Source organism: Suncus etruscus, chromosome 12, assembly GCF_024139225.1.
Source record: "Suncus etruscus isolate mSunEtr1 chromosome 12, mSunEtr1.pri.cur, whole genome shotgun sequence".
Lineage (NCBI taxonomy): Eukaryota > Metazoa > Chordata > Mammalia > Eulipotyphla > Soricidae > Suncus > Suncus etruscus.
In genome coordinates, this window is record NC_064859.1 from 97,692,015 (window position 1) to 97,719,197 (window position 27,183).

Below are 27,183 nucleotides of genomic sequence, written 5' to 3' on the forward strand. Positions count from 1 at the left end.
ATGTGTGACCTACACATGCCATTTAGCTCTTGTAAATGCAATTATAGTCGATAGTAAAAAATTATTATGGGGCCGGGCGGTGGCGCTGGAGGTAAGGTGCCTGCCTTGCCTGCGCTAGCCTAGGACGGACCGCGGTTCGATCCCCCGGTGTCCCATATGGTCCCCCAAGAAGCCAGGAGCAACTTCTGAGCGCATAGCCAGGAGTAACCCCTGAGCGGCACAGGGTGTGGCCCAAAAACCAAAAAAAAAAAAAAAATTATTATGAATTTTTTATAATAAAGGTAAAGGCATTTGGAAGAAAAGATTGAAGTATATGAGATGACATATTGTGTTTCAATTATATAAATCAACACGTGTAAATTTCATATCTTATATGAACTTAATTATGCCAACATTTATATTAAAATATGTATAAAATAAGTGAAAATACATATGTACTATCGCCGAGAGTAGACAGTACAGTGGGGAGGCGCTTCGATTTGTACACCGAGAACCCATCCCTGACACCCCATATGGGCTCCCAAGTCTCACCAGAAATGTAGACCCAGAAGTACTGCTGAGGATGGCCCCAAGTCACAAAAAATATTAAAATATGTCTGATCATTTCTGTTGGCAGTAAACTCTGGTTGAAGGAAAGCAAAAACCTTTCACTGCATTTGACATTTCTCTATGCTGTTTAGATTTTCAAAGCATGCTCTGGTTCACATGTCAAACTAATTAATAGATCAAGTGTTTAAGTTTTCCCCTTTATACCATTTTTTAAATTGACTTTATTATTTACTTATTTATTTAGGTTTTGAGGTCCACATCCAGTAGCACTCAGGGATTAATCCTAGCTCTGCACTCAAAAATTGCTCTTGGGAGTGGGTGGGAGAAGATAGATTGGTGGTGGGGTGTTTGCCTTGCATGCAGAAGGACAGTGGTTCGAATCCCAGCATCCCATATGGTTCCCTGAGCCTGGAGTGAGTGAGCCAGGAGTTCTGAGCATAGAGCAAGAGTAACCCCTGAGTGTTGCCTGTGTGACCCAAAAATACAACAACAAAAATTGCTCTTGGAAGGCTCAGGGTACCATATGGGATGCTGGGATTGAAACCCGGGTCCATCATGCGTCAGCAGCATGCAAGGCAAATGCCCTACCACTGTGCTATCACTCTGGCCCTAATTATTTTTAAGTTTGAACACCATTTGTTTTTCTTTTTGTTTGGGGGCCACACCCAGCAGGGCTCAGGGGTGACTCCTGGCTCTCCAGTCAAAATCATTCCTGGCAGGCTCACGGGATCATATGAAATGCTGGTGAAAGAATCCCAGTTGGCTTCATGCAAGAAAAACACCTTTCCAGCTGTGCTATCCCTCCAGGCCCTGAATTTCATTTTAATATTGTCTTACGATATTTAATTGCCCTGGAGGCCCAGAGTAATAGCACAGTAGGTAAAGCATTTGCCTTGCATGAGGTTGACCCAGGATCCCAGCATCCATATGGTCCCTTGAGCACTACCGGGAATGACCCCTGAGAACCCTGAGAACCGCCAAGTGTAACCCATAAACAAACACACCAAAAAAGCAATTAATCATTAAAAACTCCCTCTTGGAAAAATATCTAGTAAAGAACTGACAAGGTGAAGGCAGTCAGTAACTCATTTAATGATTAATAAAAATCCTTTGAAATCTAGATATCCATAGTGGGAACTAGATGTCAAACAATCATCCTTCGGGCCCGGAGAGATAGCACAGCGGTGTTTGCCTTGCAAGCAGCCGATCCAGGACCAAAGGTGGTTGGTTCGAATCCCAGTGTCCCATATGGTCCCCCGTGCCTGCCAGGAGCTATTTCTGAGCAGACAGCCAGGAATAACCCCTGAGCACTGCCGGGTGTGGCCCAAAAACCAAAAAAAAAAAAAAAAAAAAAAAAAATCATCCTTCAAGCAAGGCACAGATACAGGTGTCACAAGAGAAGAGAAAGGAGCTAATACACCAGCAACTGCCTAAGGATAGAACCAAGTCCTGGTTAAGAGCATTCTCTGGTCTCTGGCTGACTTTCAGGAGTCCGGTAGACCAGAGACTGCTGCTCTACAATTTTCTTTTTTTAATTTTTTTTTTTTTTTTTTTTTTTTTGGTTTTTGGGCCACACCCTGTGACGCTCAGGGGTTACTCCTGGCTATGCGCTCAGAAGTTGCTCCTGGCTTCTTGGGGGACCATATGGGACGCCGGGGGATCGAACCGCGGTCCGTCCTAGGCTAGCGCAGGCAAGGCAGGCACCTTACCTCCAGCGCCACCGCCCGGCCCCTTTTAATTATTTTTTTTAAATTTTTATTTATTGGGACCGGAGAGATAGCATGGAGGAAAGGCGTTTGCCTTTCATGAAGGTCATTGGTTTGAATCCTGGCATCCCTTATGGTCCACCGTGCCTGCCAGGAGCAATATCTGAGCCTGGAGCCAAGAATAACCCCTGAGCGCTGCCGGATGTGACCCAGAAACCACAAAAAAAATTTTTTTATTTATTGATTGATTCATTGATTGATTGGTTGGTTTCTGGGCCATATCCAGTGGCGCTCACGGGTTATACTTGGCTCTGCAATCGGAAATCATCCCAGCAAGCTGGAGGACCATATGGAATGCCGGGAATCAAACCTGGGTCTGTTCCAGTCGGCTGCATGCAAGGTAAACACCCCACCACTGTGCCATCTCTCCAGCCCCATGCTCTACAATTTTCATTAGCATTGGCATCTTCTGGAATTAACTGCTCTTGATCCAAAATGGAGCACTGGGTGCAACTGGGGGCACGAAGGAGGTGGTAACTTATCTGTGTTGTTCAGGGTATCTCAAGCGAGAGAAGCTACACCCGAGGGCGCTCAGCCACCTAACACAGATGAGAGGATAAGAGGCTGCCAGTGAGAGAGGCCCCAACTTGAAGGAATTTCTGGGCACCTTGGGAGGGCCGAACACAGAATCCACATCGAGGAAACATGAGGCGTCTGCTAAGGACGCAGATGTACTGGCCCAGCTGCAAAGACAGCACAGGACAAAGGTCTCCTCCTTCCACCAAGAAACGCATCCCCAGGGTTGGGGCCAATAGCAGAGAGGACATTTGCCTTGCACGCAGCTGACCCGGGTTTGATCTCTGGCATCCCAAAGAGTCCCCTGAGCCTGCCAGGTATAATTCCTGAATGCAGAGCCAGGGCTGCCCTGAGTGTAACCCCCCCAAAACCCCCTTCCCTGAAAACCTGGCTGATATTCAAGGTGCTCAAATTGGAGAAACAGCATGTGATGAAAGGGATACAGGTCACTGCAGCCATGGCGATAATAGCACATAGTTTTGTTCTTGTGCTGTTGAGTTGTGTACTAAATAGAAAAAATCCAGGCTTGCTCTTTGAGCCAGTGTTCTCCCTGAAACTTCTATCTCATTTGCTTATCTCTTTTTCCAGGTCTCAAAAAGTTCTCTCCTCCAGGAGTTTTCTCTACAATATATACTTACTTTCTCTGTCTCCCCTCGCATCTTTCTAAATAAGTTTCAATTAAAAAATGGGGAGAGGTTCTGAGTGCTGCCAAGTGTGGCCCAAAAAAAACACACAAAACACACACACACACACACACACACACACACACTCACACACACAAATAAGGGGCTGGAGCGGCGATGCAAGTGGTAGGGTGCTTGCCTTGCATGCACTAACCTAGGACGGACCGCAGTTTGATCCCCCAGCATCCCATATGGTCCCCCAAGCCAGGAGCGATTTCTGAGAACATAGCCAGGTATGACCAGGTGTGCCCCCCCAAAACAAACAAACAAAAAAATCTGGTGGATTTGAAAGATATATATATATATATATATATATATATATAATATATATATATATATATATATATATATATATATTCCAATACAGTTATATCCAAACTATCCCTCTGGAAAGAAGCCAAAAATACAGTCTCAGTTTGTGGGACAGTGGTGAATCTCCACTGAGATTAGAGTTGGAACATTTAATGCCTGAAACAACTGATATGAGCAACTTGGTAAATTACAGTTTTATAAAAGAATAAAGGAATCCAAGCAGAGTCTGCCAAGTGGGGTTCACTGCAGGGGAGAAATTAAGCTCTAAAGATGAGCTCTGTTAAGATGCTCAGATATATTTATATTTAGAGGCCAGAGTGATAACACAGCACTTGCTTTGTACTCAGCAGACCAAAATCCCATGATTCCCAGAGCCACCAGAAGTAATTTCTAAGCACAGAGCCAGGAGTAACCTGAGTGCCATTGTGTGTGTCCCAAAACCAAAAATAAAAACAAAATAACCACACACACACACACACACACACACACACACACACATACACACACACACACACACACACACACACACAACCTCAAGTATATTTCTATTTAAAAACAAATAGTTGGGAGCCAGAGAATAATAGTACAGCAGCAGGTAGGGCATTTGCCTTGCACACAGCCAACCTGGAATGGACCCAGGTTCGATCCCCAGCATCCCTTATGATCCCCAAGCCTGCCAGGGGCATTTCTGAATGCAGAGCCAGGAGTAACCCTGAGTGCCACTGGGTGTGGCCCAAAAACCAAAACCAAAGGAAAACAAAATCCAAACAGTTGCAAACAAATATATACTGACCCAGAAGAATTAGTGATGGAATCTAAGAAAGGAAAAATCTTGCCAAGCAGAACGAGTCAACCCAAAGAGGAAATATTAAGTCCATGAAGAGAAAATGAAAAATGAGGGAAATTTACAAAAAATTTTCCTTTTTAGTCAACTATCCTCATAGCAGGAAGCGAGCTGCTAAAAATCAAACTTGTGTTTCGTATTATTTCTAGAAACATGAGTGAATGTTGCAACACTGTCAGGCACCAGGGTGGAAATGAGGAACAAAATAAACACTGTTCTGGTAGTCACTCTGCCAGGTCACAGCAGTCAGGGTGCACTGGGTCCCTGCCACTGAGAGACCTTCGGTGGGCACCAAATCATCATCTTCCCAAGCATGCAAGAAAAGAGATTCATGGCCTGAGACTGAAATAAATCACCTCTTCATAGAGTTAATTCTAAGACCGCTTCCAGCACTGCGCCAGAACAGAATACATTTGTCCCTCCCTAAGAAAACTGTCCCAACAAAGTAACAGACCAGTCAATACGCACGTCACTTAAAGAAACATTCATGCTTATTAAAAAAAATACCTATCGGGGGCCGGGCGGTGGCGCTGGAGGTAAGGTGCCTGCCTTGCCTGCGCTAGCCTAGGACGGACCACGCGTCCCATATGGTCCCCCAAGCCAGGAGCAACTTCTGAGCGCATAGCCAGGAGTAACCCCTGAGTGTCACAGGGTGTGGCCCAAAAACCAAAAAAAAAAAAAAAAAAAAAAAAATACCTATCAATTCCTAAGTTCAGACTTCACAGGTCAAGTTTTCAAAATCAGCTACAATCTATTTAAGAAAATCCAGGCCATGGAGGCCAGAGAGATAGCACAGCAGGGAGGGCATTTGCCTTGCATGCAGCCAACCTGGGTTCAATCCCTGGCATTCCATGGGAGGGAAGGAGGGAGGAAAAAAGGAAGGAGGGAAGGAAGGAAGGAGGGAGGGGAAAAAGGAAGGAAGGAAGGAAAGGAGGGAGGGAGGAAGGGAAGGAGGGAGGAAGGGAGAGAAAAAAAGAGGGAAGGAGGAAGGAGGCTTAACCTTGGGGCTAAACAGATAGTGCAGCCAACATGCTTTGCACATGCCTTGTACATGCCTGCACACAGCCAACCAGGGTTTGATCCTGGTTGCCCCATATGGACCCCCTGAGTTTCCCAGGAGTAATCCCTGACTACCATCAGATATGTTCCCCGATCCAAAAAAAAAAAAAAAAAGGTGGGGGGAGAAAACCCAACTTCAAATTTTTATCTTATTTCATTCAACAGAATTTTGTTTGGTATCCCAGATCAAAGCCAAGTTTTTGAACCACATGGGCTATAATCACTGGGTTATACCCACAGTCTAGTAATGGGAACTATTTTTTATTTCATTATCCTAATATTAGATTAATTTCAAAGAAGTTACTATCTATGGTATCTCTGGGCTTTCTTATGGTGCACAATATACCTTTCCATGGCTTTAGCTGTGTAAGGCAAATGCATTTCGATACTGTGTTCGTCTTCATCTGTCTGCAGAGACATGCGTTCAAACATCCCTGTCTTCCAGAGTTCTCCATAAACTGAAGGATTTCAAAAAGACAATAAAGCAAGGCATTAATGCGTATCTTTATTCCAGAAGACTCCCATAACACAGAAATACTGGCTCTGGTAAGAGAAAGAACGACACACAAAATTCTTCTGCATTGTTACTTTTTTAAAAGATAAAATAAGCTTCCCACGTACCAGGGAAGATGATACTGCAAGTGATGATTCAGCATTTTTTTATATACAGGAACATAAAAGGGAGTACTTAATTTTGTTATGCATTCCTTTCGTGACATACAAAATCATATGAGCTCTAGGCTTTTTCTGAACTTTAACTAAAAGGGAGAAAAACATGCTAACAAGAATCCCACTGTGCTATTATTGCTCTGGCCCCGTTTATATTATTTTTAATATAATACATGGGATTATTATTTTCCACTTGAAGACAAAAAAATTTTTTAACTTGCCACTAAGAATGTTATTTTCCACAAAATCAAAAAGTTAGACATTTTAAGGAGACACACACAAAAATTCCCAATACTGGGGGACCAGAGAGATAGCATAGCAATAGGATGTTTGCCTTGCACACAGCCAATCCAGGATGGGCCCCGGTTAGATTCTCGATTCTCGGCATCCCATATGGTCCCCCAAGCCTGCCAGAAGCAAATTCTAACTAGCCCCTGAGTGCCGCTGGGCGTGACCCCCCCAAAAAAAAATAAAAAAAAATAAAATAAAAAATGCTCAATACTACATAATCTGAAAATATTGTGGAGCCGGAGCTATAGTACAGCAGGGAGGATGTTTGCATCCAGGGAGGATGTGGCCAACCTGGGTTTGATTCCCTGAGGACTTCCAGGGACTGATTCTTGAGTTGCAAAGCCAGGAATAAACTCTGAGCATTACCAGGTATGATCCAAAAGCCAAAACAAAACCAAAACTAAATATGCATTGCAAGAAAAGTATTAAGCTTTAATATATTTTAAAATGCATAGGATTATTTTATCAGAGAACCAAATTTTTATGATTAAATGTTGGTTTTGGTTTGCTTGGGGACTATATGCAGTGCTGGGGATTGAACCAGGGTATGTGTGAAAGGCAAACACCTTACCCCCTAAACTATTTCTCTGGCCCCAATAACCACATTATTAAATAGGTTTAGCATGTTAAATAATGATGGTCTAGGGCCCGGAGAGATAGCACAGCGGCGTTTGCCTGCAAACAGCTGATCCAGGACCAAAGGTGGTTGGTTCAAATCCCGGTGTCCCATATGGTCCCCCGTGCCTGCCAGGAGCTATTTCTGAGCAGACAGCCAGGAGTAACCCCTGAGCACTGCCGGGTGTGGCCCAAAAACCAAAAACCAAAAACCAAAAACCAAAAAAAAAAAAAAAAATAAAAGATGGTCTATTTAAATTATGTCTGACTGAATGTCATTTAAATATTCAGGTATCATTTAAATATTTAAATTGTTGTTTAATCAATGGTGGTCTGTTTGAATTATATCTGATTATATATACTTTTCTTTTGTTTGGTTTTTGGGTCACACCCGACGGCGCTCAGGGTTTACTCTTGGCTCTGCGCTTGGCAGTCACTTCTGGCAGGCATGAGGGACCATATAGGATACTGGGATTCGAACCACTGTCCATCCTGCATCAGGTGCGTGCAGGGCAAATGCCCTATTGATGTGCTATCTCTCCGGCCCTCTATACTTTAAGTATTTAAACGTTTAAAATTTAAGTAACCCTGAACATCACTGGGCGTGGCCCAAAAACAAAATATAAATAAGATAAAATAAAATTTAAGTATTTAAATATTTCTCCACTTCTGGGAGTCAAAGACCTAGTATGGCCATTAAGCTCTATGTGTGATTGTTCTGTCATCAATGGCTTAAATCTGCATATGGTTCCCCAAATATAATCAAGTGTGGCCTCTAAATAGTCAGGTGTGACCATTCCCCCCCCCCCAAAAAATTCTATTTCTTCAATGGCAGGCTAACCAAAACCAAACTTTCCTGCATGTCCTAACAAAGCTCAACAATTATATACAACAAGCTCGAACACCTCAGGAGAAAGGTTAATGTAAATAATAATTTACTCCTACCTCATTAGTAAGATATAGTCTCAGAAGAACTGAGATTTTGAATGCACAGATAATGCCATAGGCTATAGGGAGAGCATTTGCTTTGCACGCTGCCAATTCAGGTTCGATCCCCAGCATCCCATAAGGTTTCCTGAACATCGCCAGGAGTGATCTCTGAGCACAGAGTTAGGAATAGTCCCTGAGCACCACCATGTGTGGGACAAAATATTCTTTTTAAGTGAGATATAGGGACTGGAGCAATAGCACAGCAGGTAAGCCATTTGCCTTGCACCCAAAAGATCAGGGTTCTATTCCCTGCATCTCATATAGTCCCCTGATCCAGCCAGAATTGATTCCTGAGTGTTGCCAGGTTTGGCCCAAAAAGACCAAAACAATAAATAAAATTGGGCCAGACTGATGGCACAATGGTAAGGTGTTGCCTTGCATGTGACTGACCCAGGACAGACTTCAGTTCGATCTTTGGCATCCCATTTGGTCTCCCAAGCCAGGAGCGATTTCTGAGCTCATAGCCAGGGGCAACCCCTGAGCATCACCGGATGTGGCAATAATAATAATAATAATAAATAAATAAATAAATGTGATATATAGCCAAAGCAATAGTACATCAGGTAAGACATTAGCCTTGCATGCAACAGACCGTGGTTTGATCCCAGCATTCTATATGGTCTCCTGAGCCTGCCAGGAATGTTTCCTGAGTGCAGGAGTGACCCCTAAGTGCTGTCGGGTATGGTTCAAAATGAATAAATAAATTTTCCCCACCCGCTGAATAAATTTTAAAAAATAAGTCAAAGTTATATATAGCTGTGTGATAACAGAGCAGAGAGGACAATTGTCTTGCACGCAGCCAACCTGGGTTCGATCCCGGCATCTCAGGTCTGCCAGGAGTAATTTCTGAGTACAGAGCCAGGAGCAACCCCTGAACACCAGGTGTAGCCCCCCCCCCAAAATAAATTGATGTATAACTTATGGTATTCACATTTTTCAAATTAATTCTACTTCTTCTATATGGCAAGCGCGGCAGTGGCCTGGTAAGAAAGCTACCCCAGCCCGTACTTACTCTTTTGGTCTATGCGGAGGTCGTACAGGGGGGTCCTATATATGTCCACGCTAGAAAGGGCGCAGCGGGAGAGGGGGACGTGATGAGAAGGCCCGAGGATGAAAACTCTCCGGCTAAGAGACAATGACAAAGGACACAGCAAGCGCATCAGACGCCTCTCGTCTCAGGAAAGGAAAGGGCAAGTTATCTGGTCCTTTGTGTTTTCTTAATTTGAATGACATGTGGTGTTTATTTTTGGTTTTCTTTGAGAGACTTCAGGACCTGCTATCTGGGGTTTGCTCCAGGTCCTCTATGTCTCCTGAGTTCTTTCTACTTCTCTAAACAGGTCGCCCCCTGTTGCAAGTTAGCCCCTGAAGAGGTTGACTGATGGAGGGATGGAGGATGAGGCCTTTCTCCTCCAGCTCAGACCACACGTCTGTTACCGAGCCCTCCACGGAAACAACACTCCTAGCACCGACTGAGAGACAGAGAGAGAAAGAAAAAGAGAGAGAATGTTTCTTTCTTGGCACAGCCACCAGTTCAAGGTGGTGATAACAGAGGGCCACAGAGATAGCCCAGCAGGTGAAGTAGCTGCATTGTTCTTGGTCAACCTGGGTTTCAGCCCCAATACACCAACATGTGGTGGTATTCTGAGCACTTCCAGAAGTGATCCTTTCTGGAGTGCAGAACCAGGAGTAGGCCCTGCGCATCTAACTGGTAAGGGAGCTCGTAATCAGACCTGATTTTCACAACATGTAGAAGAGAGAAGATATTTTCGTCATGAGAAGAATTCAAGTAAGAAGCTTTCAATGTTGGGCCGGAGAAAGAGTACAGTGGTAGGGCATTTGCCTTGCATGCAGCCAACCCAGAATGGATGGTGGTTCGAATTCTGGCATCCCATATGGTCCCCTGAACCTGCCAGGAGTGATTTCTGAGCATAGAGCCAGAAGTAACCCCTGAGCACCACTGCCACTGGGTATGGCCCCAAAACTTAAATAAATAAATAAATAAATAAATAGATGATAAATAAATATTTTTTTAAAAAAGGAAAAAGAAATTAAAGGAAGGGGCTGGCGTGAGAGCACAGCAGGGAAGGGCGTTTGCCTTGCTCGTGGCCAATCCGAGTTCAGTCCTATGGGTTCTCCTGAGCACTACCAGGAGTGAACCCGGAGTGCAGAGGCAGGAAGAACCCCTTAGCTGGAGATCTCCAGTATAGCCAAAAAAAAAAAAGGGGGGGGGGGGAACGACAAAAACTAAAGAGAAAACACCAAAAAATACCACCAAGAAAAAAAAAACATAAAGATGACAGGAAATTGCTATGCACCACTTGAACTGAAGAAGCCAGAAGAAATCGATGGGTGTTTCAAATCATAGAACTTCTGGATACTGAAGTGTGAGAAAGGAGGAAAACTGTAAAAAGCAATTGCTGATATGGAAACTGAACTTCTTTAAACCTTGGCTGTAAAGTGGCAAGCTACGGAATCAATACCGAACACACCAGCTAACGGTTACTCCAGGTCCAACTGTGCCACGCTTAACACAAAGTGATCCCGACACTTCCTTCCCCTCCAGCCTCCTCTGCCTCCTTCACACCTTCCTCCTCTGTTCCTCTCCTCCTCTGCCTCTTTTTTTTTTTTTTTTTTTTTTTTTTTTTTGGTTTATGGGTCACATCTGGCAGTGCTCAGGGGTTACTCCTGGTTCTATGCTCAGAAATCGCTCCTGGCCGGCTCAGGGGACCATATGGAATGCCAGGATTCGAACCACCGATTTTCTGCATGAAAGGCAAATGCCTTTACTCCATGCTATCTCTCTGGCCCTCCTCCTCAGCCTTTTACCCTCACTTCCCACCAGCTGATGGAACGCACACTCTCCCTTTCTACCAATGAAGGCTCTTCCCCCCATAATCATTGTCTACATGAATCTAGAAGCTGACAAAAAAAAATAGAATTGAGCCACAGTGATAGCACAGCAGGGAGGGTTCCTGGCTTGCATGCAGCCGACCTGGGTTCAATCCCCGGGATCCCATATGGACCCCTGAGCACTGCCAAGAATGATAGCCGGTGTAGTCCAAAAAACCAAAATATGAGAAAACAAAATATAAATAAACAGAACTGAAAAACCATGATATATTTATATACATATATGTATATAAGTTTTGTTTATAGATGATTTGTATAGTAACCCAAAGAATCTTTAAATGAAGATTCTTTACAAAATCTTTGCCGTTAACTTTTTACTCATTCATAGTGATGAAATAAATTAGTTAAAATGGTAACAGTATATGAGATATCAGTGCTAACATGCATGCTGAAACCTGGGTTTGAATGCCAGCACCATTTTAAAAAATGTTATTTCTGGGGCTGGAAGGATTGCACAATGGTAGGGCATTTGCCTTGCACACGGCCGACCCACAACTGACCAGGGTTCAATTCTTGGGACCCCATATCCCCAGCCTGCCAGGAGCAATTTCTGAGCATAGAACCAGGAGTAACACCTAAGCATCACCAGATTAAGATAGGACTGGCCAAAAACATTCTAGTTAGCAGAAATATTCTAATTTTTAGTAAAAACTTACTAAGGTTGGGGGTTGAGGAGACAGTAGAGTGGATCGAGTGTTTGCCTTAATATTCAGCCGACCCAACCCTGGCATCCCATATGGTCCCTCAAGCATCACCAGGAGTAATTCCTGAGCACAAAGCAAGGAGAAACCCAGGATGCCAGAGATCAAACCCACATTGGCTGCATGCAAGGCAAGCAAGCACTGTACCTGCTGTAAAAACTCAGGCCCCAGAGCATGAAAGTTTCTTATTTTAACATTAATTTTGGAGTTGACATAAACACCCAAAAAAGTCACTGTCAGATGAAGAGACAGCACAAAGGGACAGACTGCATGCAAGTTTCACATGCAAAAGACTGGATGGATCCCAGGCACCGCATGATGCTCAGAGAACTGCCAAGAGCAACCAGCAAACCTCAAGCCTTGATTAATCCCCAAGTACCACTGGGAGACAAAAAAAAAAAGTCACTGTCAGATTCTAAAACAGTGCAGATACCAAGAAGAAAGTACTCATCCCATTACCCACAGATTAATAATAGCAAGAATTTTAGGGCTGAGAGGCCAGTGAGATAGTACAATGGACAGGATGCTGGCCTTGCACACAGCCAACCTAGGTTCGATTCCCAGAATTCATCAAATTCCCACCAATACCACCAGGAAAATAACTTCTGACTACAGAGCCAGAAATAAGCCCTGAGCATTGTAGGGTGTAGACCCTCAGAAAAAAATCAAAAAACAACAACAAAGAATTGCAGGGCTAGAGAGAGAAAAAAGAGGTAAGGTGCTTGCCTTGCATGCAGCTAACAGTTTGATTGCCTAGCACCAAATATGGTCCCCCAAGAATTGTCATGGTGACTCCTGAAAACAGGGCCAAGAATCAGGTGGGACACCTCCCCCCGGCCCTAAAAATCAAAATTACAAAGAAAATGAAATGAAATTAATGAAATTGCATTTTTCTTCAGAATACTCATCTCTGGGCTTTCAAAGGAAATAAAAACAAAATATTTAGGGCTGGAGCAACAGTACAGCAGATAGGGCATATTCCTTGCATGCAGCCAACCCAGGTTCAAACCCTGGCATCCCGTAGGGTTCCCCAAGCCTGCCAGGAACAATTTCTGAGTGCAGAGCCAGGAGGAACCCCTAATGGCTGCCAGTGTGACCCAAAAATTAAAGGAAAAAAAAAAATCAGGGGCCAGAGTGGAAGCACAGTAGTAGGGTATTTGCCTTGCATGCAACTGACCCAGGACAGACGTGGGTTTGATCTCCAGCATCCTATATGGTCCTCCAAGTCTGCCAGGAGTAATTTCAAGTGCAAAGCCCTGAGCACTGCCGGGTGTGGCCCAAAAACAAACAAATAAACAAAAAAGAAAAGACAAATGACACTGCGTGTCCAGCAAGCCAAGAGTCTGTAGGGCAAAGAACTTGGGTGAGAAAAAGCAACTAGGATCCCCAACCTCCCCGCAGTCGACACAACAGGCCCCGTCTGACTGATTACTCACGTGACAGATGGGTCCACTTGCTTGTACGCGTGGGCAGCACAAGAGCCACAGTACGTGTATCCTGCGTGGCTGCAAAACAAAACAGGTTCCATGTTGAGTGGTCACATTTCACGGCAAAAGTCTCCAAAGCACAAAACTTCCGAGAGGCCTCGAACACGCTGTGGTCAAGGGCAGAGCATGGAATGTCAGAGATTGGGAGGATGAGTGGCTTTGGGAAGGGGAGGGATTATACCTCGTTGGATCCAGTGGCACTCAGGGGTTCCCCTCCTGACTCTGCGCTTAGAAATCGCTCCTGGCAGGCTAGGGGACCATATGGGATGCTGAGATTCGAACCACCGTTGGTCCTGGGTCGGCTGCTTGCAAGGCAAACGCCCTACCGCTGTGCTCTCTCTCCAGCCCCCAGGAATGGTGACTCTTAAGTGCCAAGCCAGATGTAATCCCTATGTACCACCAGGTGTGGCCCACAAACAAACAAACAAAGAAATCAAAGGGAAAAAAAAAACCCTAACATGCTTAAATTTTACTGGGTCAATTTAGAAATAATAAAGCAATACGTGGGTGACTGGTCACTGCAAATCCCACAGAGCTAAGTGATTGTCACGCAATGCCTTCAGCGAATCTTCTTCAACTATTAGAACCAGAAATAAGCAATGTTTGCAACTACTGAACAGGAAGACATATGCTTGAACTTCATTCATAAACACTAAGTTAAATGCCACCTAGGCTGATTAAATCATAGTTTCCAAATATGAGAGAGAGAGAAAGAGAGGAGAGAGAGAGAGAGAGAGAGAGAGAGAGAGAGAGAGAGAGAGAGAGAGAGAGAGAGAGAGAGAGAGAGAGAGAGAGAGAGAGAGAGAGAAAGTCACAGCTGACCTAATATGATCCCTGACCATCCCACCTGGTCCCCGGAGCAGACTGATCACAGGACTGATCACAGAGCCAGGAGTAAGTAAGCCCTGGGTACTGCCAGGTGTGAACCCAAAAATAAAAATCAAAATAAGTGAAAAAATTTAAAGTGATCCATAGTGACGCTGACGGACCATAGATGGTGCCTGGCCCGGGACCCAAACTGGGGGCAGCAGGCAGGGAGGGTCAGAGGCAAATGCTTTCACTCCTGTACAATCTCCCAGGCATTCCAGCCATTCCTCTCTTAAGAAACATCCACACCAAAATGTTTGTCCTCGTTTCATTTTCAACAGCCAGAAAGGGGAGCAAACTAATCTCCCTCGAAGGGAGAATGGATAAACACTGTATGTTCACACAAAGGAATGCTCTTCAGTGCAAGACGGGAATGAAACTCTAGCACACTCAACACAATGATGCTTTTAAAAAAGGTCAAAAATAAACAACAGGGGCCAGAGCAACAGCACAGTGGGAAGGGCATTTGCCTTGCAAGTGGCCAAACCAGGCTCGGTCCCTTGCATCCATTAGGGTCCCCCAAGCCTGCCAGGAGTAATTTCTGAGCGCAGAGCCTGACATAACCCATGACCACCGCTCGGTGTGGCCAAAAAACAAAAAAATAATAAAATTTAAAAATCAACAACAGATCTCCTGAGCAAATGTAAGATAAAAAAGAATGCATACTGGGGCAGGAATGATAGCACAGCAGCACAATGATAGCACACAGGCACCGGGACAGATCGGGGTTCCTCCTCAGTATCTCATATGGTCCCATGAGGCTGCCAGAAGCGACTTGTGAGTGCAGAGGCAGGAGAAACCCCTGAGCCATGAGTAACTAACCCAAACACAACCGGGTGTGGCCCCAAAACTTAAAGACACACACACACACACACACAACCCAAGTCTTAAAATTACTCTAGAGGACAGAGCACAGCAGAGAGGGTGTTTGCCTTGCACACAGCCAACCTGGGTTAATCCCCTGAATCCCAGATGGCCCCCTGAGCTTCCAGGTGTGATTTCTGAGCACAAAGACAGGAGTACAAAGCCCTGAGCACCTTTAGGTGTGGCTCAAAAAAAAAGTCTACCATCAAAACTTGAAGAACTTTCAGCTAAGCCAGGAACTCTCCTCTTGCCAAAAGTTTCCCCAAATCTGAGCTGTAGCCACCATCCAAGGTAGTATAACAGGAAGGCATTAGTAGGACACTTGTCTTGCACCCACCCAACTCGGGTTCGATTTCCCAACACCCCATATGGTCCCTGATCACCACCAGGAGTGTCTCCTTTTTTTTTTGGTTTTTGGGCCACACCCTGTGACGCTCAGGGGTTACTCCTGGCTATGCGCTCAGAAGTTGCTCCTGGCTTCTTGGGGGACCATATGGGACGCCGGGGGATCGAACCGCGGTCCGTCCTAGGCTAGCGCAGGCAAGGCAGGCTCCTTACCTCCAGCGCCACCGCCCGGCCCTGGAGTGTCACTGAATGTGGCCCCTCCAAACAATAATAATAACTGAAACACTTCCATAGTAAGAGGAGGCTTAACTACATAGTTTTCGCCTTAATAAGACAGAACTGCCTGTGAATAAACATAGCAACAGTCGTTAGAAAACAAAGCCAACCTACTTTCAGATTCATTTCAACAACACAGCCAAAGTCATGACAACTTTCTCATTCATTTTGACATTCAAGGAGACTTGGAAATCTTTTACAAATCCACATATTTGTAACGCGGGCTCAAACATTTCATTTTGCGGGCTGCAGCCCGTGATTACCGTTGGGAACTGCGAGAGGGAAACAAGTCTAGGTACTTTTTAATGAATAACTAGTCGTAATTATATGCTGGTGTGGCAAAACTCCCACGGGCAGAACAAGCCTGAACAAAGAAGGAAGCAACCCAGAACCTTCCGCCGCCGGCCCAGGAGTGGGAACCATCACATTAGTTACTCTACACGCCGGTGACTGATCTTGCTCTTTGTTCACGGACCTCAAGATCCACCCCGTGGAAATTTCCCTCGCTTCTTCCTGCATCTGGCTTTTGCTTTCACTATAAATAATTTAATTGCTATTACAAACATCTGTATCTCTCCCACCATTACAAGTCTCCTGACACCTTATTCCCTTTGCCCTATGTTCTTTATTGACAGCAAAATTCTAGAAAGAGAGAGAGAGAAAGAAAGAAAAGGAGAAGAAAGAAGGAAGGAAGGAAAGAAGGAGAGAGAAGAGGAAAGAAGAAGGAAAGAAGAGAAGAGAAAGAAAGAAGAAAAAGAAAGAAAGAAAGAAAGAAAGAAAGAAAGAAAGAAAGAAAGAAAGAAAGAAAGAAAGAAAGAAAGAAAGAAAGAAAGAAAGAAAGAAAGAAAGAAAGAAAGAAAGAAAGAAGAAAGAAAGAAAGAAAGAAAGAAAGAAAGAAAGAAAGAAAGAAAGAAGAAAGAAGAAAGAAAGAAAGAAAGAAGAAAAAGAAAGAAAGAAAGAAAAAGAAAGAAAGAAAAAGAAAGAAAGAAAAGGACTCCATCACCATGTTGCACTGCATTCTCTAACAGGTCTACCCCCCACCACTCCGCAGATATTGTTCTCATCTTGTTCTTCCATTGTTTCCAGCAGCCACACAGCCCCAACTTCTATCTTGGTTTGTGCCCATTAATTTTTTTAACAAACTCTAACATTTTAACTGCTGAGGCAAAGGATGGTTCGATTCCTGGCAGCCCATATGTTCCCCTGAGCACTACCAGGAGGCAGCCCTGAGAAATGAGCCATGAGTAATCCCTAAGCATCATCAGGTGTGGCCTCAAAACAAAATAAACCTGTTCCAAAGAGAGAGCACATATGGCCGACCTGGGACAGACCCGAGTTTGATCCCCAGCATCTCATATGGTTCCCGGAGCCTGCCAGGGGCGATTTCTAAGCACAGAGCCAGGAGTAACTCCTAAGTACCACTGGGTGTGGCCCAAAAACTAAAAAAAATAAAATAAACCTTCAGGAAACAGAGAGACAGAACTAGGGTTAAAGAACACACCTTGCAGGTTCCATGCCCATCATCATATACCTCTATAAAAAGTTGGGTACAGCCTTGGAGGACCCCCATGCTACTCAAGATGGAGGTTCCAGAACTACAGGGTCTGGGACCACTGCATCCTTGAGCTCTGGACAAATCCACTGGACTGGTTAGCAAGAACTGGCTAGAGAAGGCCATGCATACCTTGGGTGGTTGGGGGTGGGAGGATGACATATCATACAGTCCCTACCCCACCAGGAATGACCCCCTCAACACAGAGCCAGGAGTCAACCCTGAGCACCACCAGGTGTGACACAAAATTGGCCCCCCTCCATAAAATAACTGAGAGACCAGAGCAATAGCACAGCAGGGAGGGCATTTATTTGCATTGTATATGGTTGACCAGGCTCAATCGTTGGCATCCCATATGATCCCCCAAGCCTGCCAGGAGTGATTTCTGAGTGCAGAGCCAGGAATAACTAACCCTGGTTAGCGCTACCGGGTATGGCCCAAAAACAAACCAAAAAAAAACAAATAAATAGAATTTGTTCACATATGAAAACTACTATTAAAATCAAGTTTTGAAAAAAGAAAATAATAGTCACCAATATTTTCCAGGTAGTCTGGTTCTAGCTAATCCCTCTGCGACCTTCTCAGAAAAGAGTGGGGGAGGACAGACTCCCCTTTCTGCAAGAACTACAGCAGCCTAGCACCACCCCTACACCCTCGGACAGAAACAGCTCAGCTCGGACTTAATCTGTTTTTTGTTTGTTTGTTTGTTTTTGGGCCATCCCCAGTGGTGCTCAGGGGTTACTCCTGGCTATCTGCTCAGAAATGGCTCCTGTCGGGTACAGGGGACCATATGGGACACGGGATTCGAACCAACCACCTTTGGTGCTGGATCGGCTGCTTGCAAGGCAAACGCCGCTGTGCTATCTCTCCGGGCCGGACTTAATCTTAAACTGCAGGCCGCCATATTTGTTTTAGATTTATAAATCAATGCCTTATAGCAGTGTCAGTCCAGTCGTATCACAGGAAAAATCTGATAGCAAAGTTCCATAGTAATCTGCCAACCTCTGCGAGCCTAGACAGGAACTCAAAAGCGCTCGAGTAGGGGCCGGAGAGAAAGCATGGAGGTTTAGAGCGTTTGCCTTGCATGCAGAAGGATGTTGGTTCGAATCCCGGCATCCCATATGGTCCCCTGAGCCTGCCAGGAGCAATTTCTGAGCATAGAGCCAGGAGTAACCCCTGAGCGCAGTTGGGTGCGACCCCAAAACAAAACAAGGCTCGACTAGCACCAAGCACAGCCCAATAAATCCTTAAACACAGATATAATTAACGCAGGGAGAGTGTAACCATCATTTCAAACTGACAACTGTTTATCTAAGTTTTGATAATTCCACTTGCCTTTCTGTAGTAAACAAACATTATGAAGTAAGTTTGTTTGTGCCTGCATGGAGGCGAGATATGGTGGTGGGTGGGAAATTGGGGACACTGGTAAAGAAGGTCACTGGAGGTGAGATTGGTGTTAAAATATTTACGGAGAAATAGCACAGCGGCGTTTGCCTTGCAAGCAACCGATCCAGGACCTAAGGTGGTTGGTTCGAATCCCGGCGTCCCATATGGTCCCCGTTCTGCCAGGAGCTATTTCTGAGCAGACAGCCAGGAGTAACCCTGAGCACCGGGGTGTGGCCCAAAAACAAAACAAAAAAAAATTAATATTTAATATGACCATTTTATGAACAACTTGGTAAATCACAGTGGTGCCTAATAAAATCACAGTGCTGTGTAATAAAAATTAGAAGAAAAAAACATTGAGTTTATATAATAGGGATGAAGTGATTGTACAGCAGTGAGGAGTTTGCCTTGCACGAGGCCAACACAGGACGGACCCAGTCGATTCCCAGCATCCCATATAGTTCCTCGAGCCTGGCAGGGGCAATGTCTGAGTGCAGAGCCAGGAGTAGCCCTGAGCACTATCGGATATGACCCAAAAACAAATAAAAAACCGAAAAAGTTATGCAATAAAAGTATCTCTCTGTTTTAATAGTTTTTTTTTTGTTTGTTTGTTTGTTTGTTTTTGGTTTTTGGGTCACACCTGGCGGTGCTCAGGGGTTACTCCTGGCTCTCTGCTCAGAAATAGCTCTGGCAGGCCGGGGGACCATATGGGACACCGGGATTTGAACCAACCACCTTTGGTTCTGGACGACTGCTTGCAAGGCAAACGCCGCTATGCTATCTCTCCGGGCCCCTCTGTTTTAATAGTTTTACTAGCAAAAATAATTTTGAAATGACTGCATCTAAGAAAGTAAAAGAGCCGATTCTTTTACCCTTAAGTTAAATGAAAAGCCACAAAGAGGCTCTAGCTCAAGATGGTGTCTCACTTTTAATTCTCAGTTCAGGACTGGAGCAATAGCAAAGCAATAGGGCATTTGCCTTGCACACTGCTGATCTGGGACAGACCGGGTTTGATCCCTGGCATCCCATATGGCACCCCCTAAGCCTGCAGGAGTGATTCTGAGTGCAATGCCAGGAGGAAACCCCTGAGCACCGCCAGGTGTGACCCAAAAACTAAAAAAAAAAAATAACATATAATATTAATAATAAATTCTCAGTTCAACCTGCAGATAACAATTCTTTTTTTTTTTTTTTTTTTTTTTTTTTGGGCCACACCCGTTTGACGCTCAGGGGTTACTCCTGGCTATGTGCTCAGAAATCGCCCCTGGCTTGGGGGGACCATATGGGCGCTGGGGGATCGAACCGCGGTCCTTCCTTGGCTAGCGCTTGCAAGGCAGACACCTTACCTCCAGCGCCACCTACCCGGCCCCAGATAACAATTCTTTACTGCCACATGAAAATTCTGGACAAATTCTGGATAAACACTTACGGTGCGATAATGGCTCTTGCGGGTCTTTTCGTAGACTGGACTTGAGAAAGCCAACCTTCTAGCTGTGCGTTCAGCTGTGGTCCTAAAGGGAAGGAGAGGGAAAGACAGAAAGAGAGAAACTGAGTCAGCAAGCAAAGTACCACAAACAATACTATGCATCAGAGCATCGAACTCGCAACCTCTCAAGGGCCTGGCCACTAGCTCTGAATTGTGCTTCCTAGGGGAGTACCGTTCCTCTGTTCCATTTCTGGGGTGAAAGCCTAGCTTTCTACAGGTCATCTCACTCCAAGTAGCAAAAGGACCTCCTGTCATCAAACTATGTTCATTTATTCTGCTGGAATGTGAATCTTTTTACACATGTCACTGCAATAACCATATGAGGTATGTGTGACAATGGTGGTTGTCCTTTTATCTGAGCACTATTCATCTGATCACTATTTATGAGACAGGTAGAGGTATGGCCACACGAAAGAAGGAAGGCTCTCTTTTGGTCTTTGTGATCTCTTCACAGATTATTGCCCTGTAATGGACATCCTGTGCTGAAATAAGACTTATTCAAAATTCAAAGTGTTGGGGCCTGAGCCACAGCACAGCGGAGAGGGCATTTGCCTTGCAGGAGGCCAACCTGGCTTCAATCCCCAGCTTGCAATAGGGTCCCACAAGCCTACCAGGAGTAATTTCTGAGCAAGTGATGCCAGGTGTGGCCCAAAAACAAAATCCAGGAGCCAGAAAGATAGCATGAAGGTAGGGCATTTGCCTTGCATGCAGAAGATGGTGGTTTGAATCCCAGCATCCCATATGGTCCCCTGTGCCTGCCAGAGGCGATTTGTGAGCGAGAGCCAGGAGTAACCCCTGAGCGCTGCCGGGTGTGACCCAAAAACCAAAAACCAAAAAAAAAAAAAAAATCCAAACTGTTTTCTTGGGCCAGACCCCAAGGATGCCTACTTCTGCTTTCTTTTATCCTGTTGTTGGTTTTTTTTTTTTAAGTTTGGTTTGAATTTGGTTTTTGGTTTTTGTGGGGGCTGGGGGGTGGTTCTTTGGTTGGTTGTTTTTGTTTTTGTTTTGCTCTATCATTTTTTTTTCTTTTATTTAAACACTGGTTACAAAGCTATTCATGATTGGGTTTCAGGCATACAGTATCTGAAGGTCTAAGGTTCAGGGCCCTGTTCAGGTGCCATCTGCTAGATTTAGGCCTCAGATTCCAAAGCCAGGACACTGGAGAAATGCGTGTCTGGAAGCAGTCGTCAATATAGAAAACAATACACACACACACACACACACACACACACACACACACATACACACACACGAAAGAAAGAGAAATGGGTTCAGGAATTTCAGCACATAAGCCTTCAGCTCCTAAGAAGCAGAAAGCTCAGTGGAAAATATGGAAACACAGAGAATATTTTTCTACAACTTGCGTATTTATTGGGAAGGAACAGATCCCACTCAGAGGTGAGATTAGGTGGTCTAAACACCAATCCAAGGTCCTACATTCAAAGATGTTTCCAACATCGAAGTAACATGGGGTATACGGAGTGGGCTGAAATTAGTTAAATCCCTCAGGGCAGGGCACAAGGCAATCCACATTGCTCAAAGTGAATTTTAAAATAAAATTAAAGGGGCCAGAGAGATGGCATGGAGTTAGGGCATTTGCCTTGCATGCAGAAGGATGTTGGTTCGAATCCCAATATCCCATAGGGTCCCCCGAGCCTGCCAAGAGCAATTTCTGAGCGTAGAGCCAGGAGTAACCCCTGAGCACTGCCGGGTGTGACCCAAAAACCAAAAAAATTAAATTAAATTAAATTAAAGGCCCTAGTTTAAGAGCAACTGCCAAAACTTTTCTTTTTTTCTTCCTTTTTTTGGGGGAGGGGGGCATTAAGCCATACCCAGCAATACTCAGGGGTTACTCCTGGCTCTGTGCTCAGAAATTAGTGCTGGAGGGTTCAGGAGACCCTATGGGATGCCAGGTATCGAACCCAGGTTGGCCACATGCAAGACAAATGCCCTCCCCCACTCCAGTCCCATACCAGAATATTTTATTTCATTAACCCAAGAAAAATGAGTTCCCATCTTCAAAGTATATGAAGACTTTACCTGTCTCATCAATTTCTTATGAACATAATTAAAGTAACAGGCTGGAGGAATAGCAGAGAAAGGAGGGCATCTGCCTTGCACACGCTGACCTGGGTTCAACCCCCAGCACCCCAGATGGTCCCCCAATCTCCACAGGAATGATCCCTGAGTGCAGAACTAGGAGTAAGCCCTGAGTATTGTTTTAAAAGGGGGGGAGGGGACAGAGTAATATAGCACAGTGGAAGGGCACTTGCCTTGGCACACTGCCCATCTAAGTTCTAACACTGGCATCCCATAGGGTCCCCTGAGCCCTGCCAGGAGTGATTCCTGAGTGTAGAGCCAGGAGTAAGCCCTGAGCAATGCCGGGTGTGGCCCAAAAACTAAAAGTCAAATAAAAAAAAAGAGAGAGAGAGAGAAAAGAAATAGACACTAAACATGCTGTAGGCAATTGAATAATACTTCCCAGATGAATGGAAGTATTGAATCCTCATATGAATAAACATCTCCAAAGTTTATACACATGGTGAATAAAAACAATAGAGAGCTATTACTTAGACATACAAACACACAGAGAGATGCAACTTCTTCAGGAATTCTGGCACCAATAATGAATAGAACGATTTTACGATACAATAGTCAAATAAACATTAACTGGCTTCTAAGCTTTTCTCCTCCCATCAGCCCTGTTATTCCTGCTCATCTTTCCAAACCAAAATCTTTCCATGGACTAAGCAAAAGTCATGTGCTGGGGCCCAGGGAATATAACAAAGGGAATATAACAGGCAAAGTCCCAGAAACTAGGGTGCCTGCTCCAGCAGATGAACCCTGGGCCCACTTCCCCTGTGATCCTGAGCAGCCCAGTTCTGAGCAATGGGTGCGACCCAACAGGAGAAATTAACAAAATCCTAGCACTCAAAACAAAGTTTTTAACTTAATTCCAAAAGTCCTTTAAAATGAATAAGGGCTTTCAGCCTTAAAAACAACTTGATCGATCCAGGACCAAAGGTGGTTGGTTCGAATCCCGGTGTCCCATATGGTCCCCCGTGCCTGTCAGGAGCTATTTCTGAGCAGACAGCCAGGAGTAACCCCTGAGCAACGCCGAGTGTGACCCCAAAAAAAAAAAAAAAATTTGATATATTGGAACCAGAGCAGAAGCACAGAGGCAGGGTGTTTGCCTTGCACACTGCCGACCCAGGACAGACCCAGGTTCGATCCTTGGCATCTCATATGGTTTCCCAAGCCTGCCAGGAGCGATTTCTGAGTGCAGAGCCAAAAATAACTACTGAGGACTGCCGGAAATGGCCCAAAAATACAAAACAAAAAATAGTAAATAAATAAAACAACTTACTATAATTTAATAAATGAAATGAAGAACTATGAGCCTTTGCTAGTACAGTGGTAAGGGCAGTTGCTTTGCATGCGGCTAGCTTGTGCTGTTCCCCCTCTTTCCATATGGCTCCCCAAGCACCGATAGGAGTGATCCCTGAGTGCAGACCCAGGAGTAATCCCTGAGCATCACCAAGTGTGGCCCCAAGACAAAACAAAACAAAACAAAAAAAAAAAAAAAGAAACAAAAAACTATAGCAGTGAAAAGCCAGCAAAGACCAGCATTCGGGAGCCTCAAATTCTCAGTCCAGGAAGAATGTTTCTGAGAAGCCTTCCAATGATCCTGAGGGTATTTTTTCTCCTCCAGTTTTAAAAAATAAAATTAAAATAAATATTTCAGCACTTTCCGTTCCAAATTCATCCTCATGACTGATGCTCTATAGCTACAGACTCATCTTTTTTTTTTTTTTTTTTTTTTTTTTTGGTTTTTGGGTCACACCCAGTAACGCTCAGGGGTTACTCCTGGCTATGTGCTCAGAAGTTGCTCCTGGCTTGGGGGACCATATGGGACACCGGGGGATCGAACCGCTGTCCGTCCAAGGCTAGCGCAGGCAAGGCAGGCACCTTACCTTTAGCGCCACCGCCCGGCCCCTACAGACTCATCTTTTATCCTTTTATTGCTCTGCCATTTACAAAACTTAGTATATTATCTTTTGTTTATTTGTTTGTTTTTGGTTTTTGGGTCACACCCGGCAGCGCTCAGGGGTTACTCCTGGCTCTATGCTCAGAAATCGCTCCTGGCAGGCTCGGGGGACCATATGGGATGCCAGGATTTGAACCACCGTCGTTCTGCGTCTAAGACAAACGCCTTACTGCTGTGCTATCTCTCCAGCCCCAGTATATTATCTTTAGACACATCCCAAGGTAAGCTGGTTTATTTGTTTTTATGATCTATGATCGGTTCCTCACGCGGAAAGGAATATCCCAGAGATATGACCAGAGAACTGTCACAACTGAATTTGGCCCAAAATTCATCACTGATCATTGGATGTGCACCAAAAGGTACAAAGGCACAAAAAAAAGTTCTGGCAAAGAGCAGTGATGGGGCGGGAGATCACTGAGAGCTGGGTGGGGCGTTGCCCTGCCTGAGTGTAGCCAGCAAACCTGGTTTGAATTCCCAGGACCAGCCCAGAGAGATAGTACAGCGGTAGGGCATTTGCCTTGCATGCAGCTGACCCAGGACAGATGGTGGCTTGAATCCCAGCATCCCATATGGTCCCCCGTGCCTGCCAGGAGTGACTTCTGAGCAGAGAGCCAGGAGTAACCCCTAAGCACCACCGGGTATGGCTCAAAAACAAAAAACAAATGAAAAAAAAAAAAAATCCCCAGGACCACCTCTGGTCTTTTGAGCACCATAACAAGCCCTGAACACCCCCCAGAGTTCTTCTTCCCCGCCCCACCCTAAACCTCACAAGTTAGGCCACATCTTGATTTGTACCAGTTTTTTTTGTTGTTGTTTCTTGTTTTTATTTTGTTTTGTTTTGGGGGGGCACGCCAAGCAGGTGCTCAGAGGACTCCTGGCTCTGCACTCCAGAATCACTCCTGTCAGGGTTTGGAGTACTATATGGGAAGCCAGGGATCGAACCCAGGTCAGCCACATGCAAAGTAAACGTCCTACCCACTGTGCTATTGCTCCAGCTCCTGTTTTATTTTAAATAATACAAGTACTAACATTTTTTCCACTAAACTCTGCAGTCCAGAGTCCAATCGTTTTAGGGCTACAAGAAGCATTCAAATGAAATGAGCAGTCGTTAGTATGTATCAAGAACTTAGATTTGATCAGCCGGAAATCACTTATCCCATTTCTGCAGCCTACATCGGGTCTCTCGGATTTTTCAGAGATATTGTCTGATTCATAGTTTGAAAACACTTCCTATTGGAGAATCAGAGCATACATCTTCCACAAGGTCAGCGGCAGGTCTAGCATTGAGCCCTTTAAAAAAACATCAATGGGGGCCGGGCGGTGGCGCTAGAGGTAAGGTGTCTGCCTTGCCAGCGCTACCCTAGGATGGACCGCGGTTCGATCCCCCGGTGTCCCATATGGTCCCCCAAGCCAGGAGCGACTTCTGAGCACATAGCCAGGAGTAACCCCTGAGCGTCACCGGGTGTGGCCCAAAAACCAAAAAAAAAAAAAAAACATCAATGGGGGGGTCGGGCGGTGGCGCTGGAGGTAAAGGTGCCTGCCTTGCCTGCGCTAGCCTAGGACGGACCGCGGTTCGATCCCCCGGCGTCCCATATGGTCCCCCAAGTAGCCAGGAGCAACTTCTGAGCGCATAGCCAGGAGTAACCCCTGAGCGTCACAGGGTGTGGCCCAAAAAAAAAAAAAAAAAAAAAAAAAACCATCAATGGGGAGGCCAGAGTGCATTTGCCTTGCAGGCAACAAGGTTAGTGTGCTCAAGAGTCCAGAACCGTGTGTGTGTGTGTGTGTGTGTATAAGAGAGAGAGAGAGGGAAAGGAGGGAAAGGAGGGAAAGGAGGGAAAGGAGGGAAAGGAGGGAAAGGAGGGAAGGAGGGAAGGAGGGGGAGGGGGGGAGGGGGGGAGGGAGGGAGGGAGAGAGAGAGAGAGAGAGAGAGAGAGAGAGAGAGAGAGAGAGAGAGAGAGAGAGAGAGAGAGAGAGAGAGAGAGACCGAGACCCAGCAGCTCTCAGGGTTACTCCTGGCTCTGCACCCAGATATCACTCCTGCAGGCTTGGGAAACCATATGAGATGCTGGGGACTGAACCAGGGTCCATCACATGCCAGCACAACAGTCCAGAATCTTCCGCTGTGCTTGTTCCCAAGCTTTCCAGGCCTTACCTCAGAGCCATGCCACCCCAGACCCTAGAGAGGGCACCAGGCACCTTCCCCAGCTGCTAACGAGCTCCCAGGTGATTCAGGGCACACCAATGTGGCACCCGCTTTCCACGGAGTTATGTGCACCTCCTCTTTCAGCAAATGAACGAAGGAACTAATAGGCTCTTGGGGGGCTTGGAGATGAGGTTTTTCATTTATGATCAATCATAATCTGTAAGTCATCGTCACATCTGTGCAGGAAATTTCACCTCCAAAGTACTTGGACGCCATCACTAACCTCCCTTGTTTGTGAAAACTTACCTAAGTTTGGGGTGAAGAGTGGGGCTTGCTCTTTGGGTTTTGACCACATCTAGCAGTGCTCAAGGCTTATTCCTGGCTCTATATTCAAAATCTCTCCTTGGGGAGACTTTGGGGCGCATATGGGTGATAGGGATCGAAACTGGGTCTGTCGCATGCAAAGCAAACGCCCTCCCCGCTGTGCAATTGCTCTGCCTCCCTCAAGTTCTTTTTTTTGTTTTTTGGTTTGTTTTTTTTTTTTTTTGGTTTTTGGGCCACACCCGGTGGTGCTCAGGGGTTACTCCTGGCTGTCTGCTCAGAAATAGGTCCTGGCAGGCACGGGGGACCATATGGGACACCAGGATTCGAACCAACCACCTTTGGTCCTGGGTCGGCTGCTTGCAAGGCAAACACCACTGTGCTATCTCTCTGGGCCCCCACGTTCTTTTTTTTTTTTTTTTTTTTTTTTGGTTTTTGGGCCACACCCGGCGGTGCTCAGGGGTTACTCCTGGCTGTCTGCTCAGAAATAGCTCCTGGCAGGC

The 27,183-nt window shown here is 45.3% G+C and overlaps 1 protein-coding gene across 2 annotated transcripts in view; it reads right to left on the minus strand.

Annotated features, from left to right (window-relative positions):
- Positions 1–27,183, minus strand: part of MEMO1 (mediator of cell motility 1) — a 100,232-nt gene that overhangs the window by 41,038 nt on the left and 32,011 nt on the right. For both annotated transcript variants that reach the window (XR_007500855.1, XM_049784214.1), the window contains exons 3-6: positions 20,112–20,193; positions 13,342–13,410; positions 9,307–9,419; positions 6,076–6,187 (exon numbers count right to left, since the gene is read on the minus strand). Coding sequence is in view for 1 of the 2 variants with exons in the window: in XM_049784214.1 (XP_049640171.1) it covers positions 6,076–6,187; positions 9,307–9,419; positions 13,342–13,410; positions 20,112–20,193 (376 nt within the window). In the remaining variant the exon portion in view is untranslated. The remainder of the gene's footprint in view (positions 1–6,075; positions 6,188–9,306; positions 9,420–13,341; positions 13,411–20,111; positions 20,194–27,183) is intronic.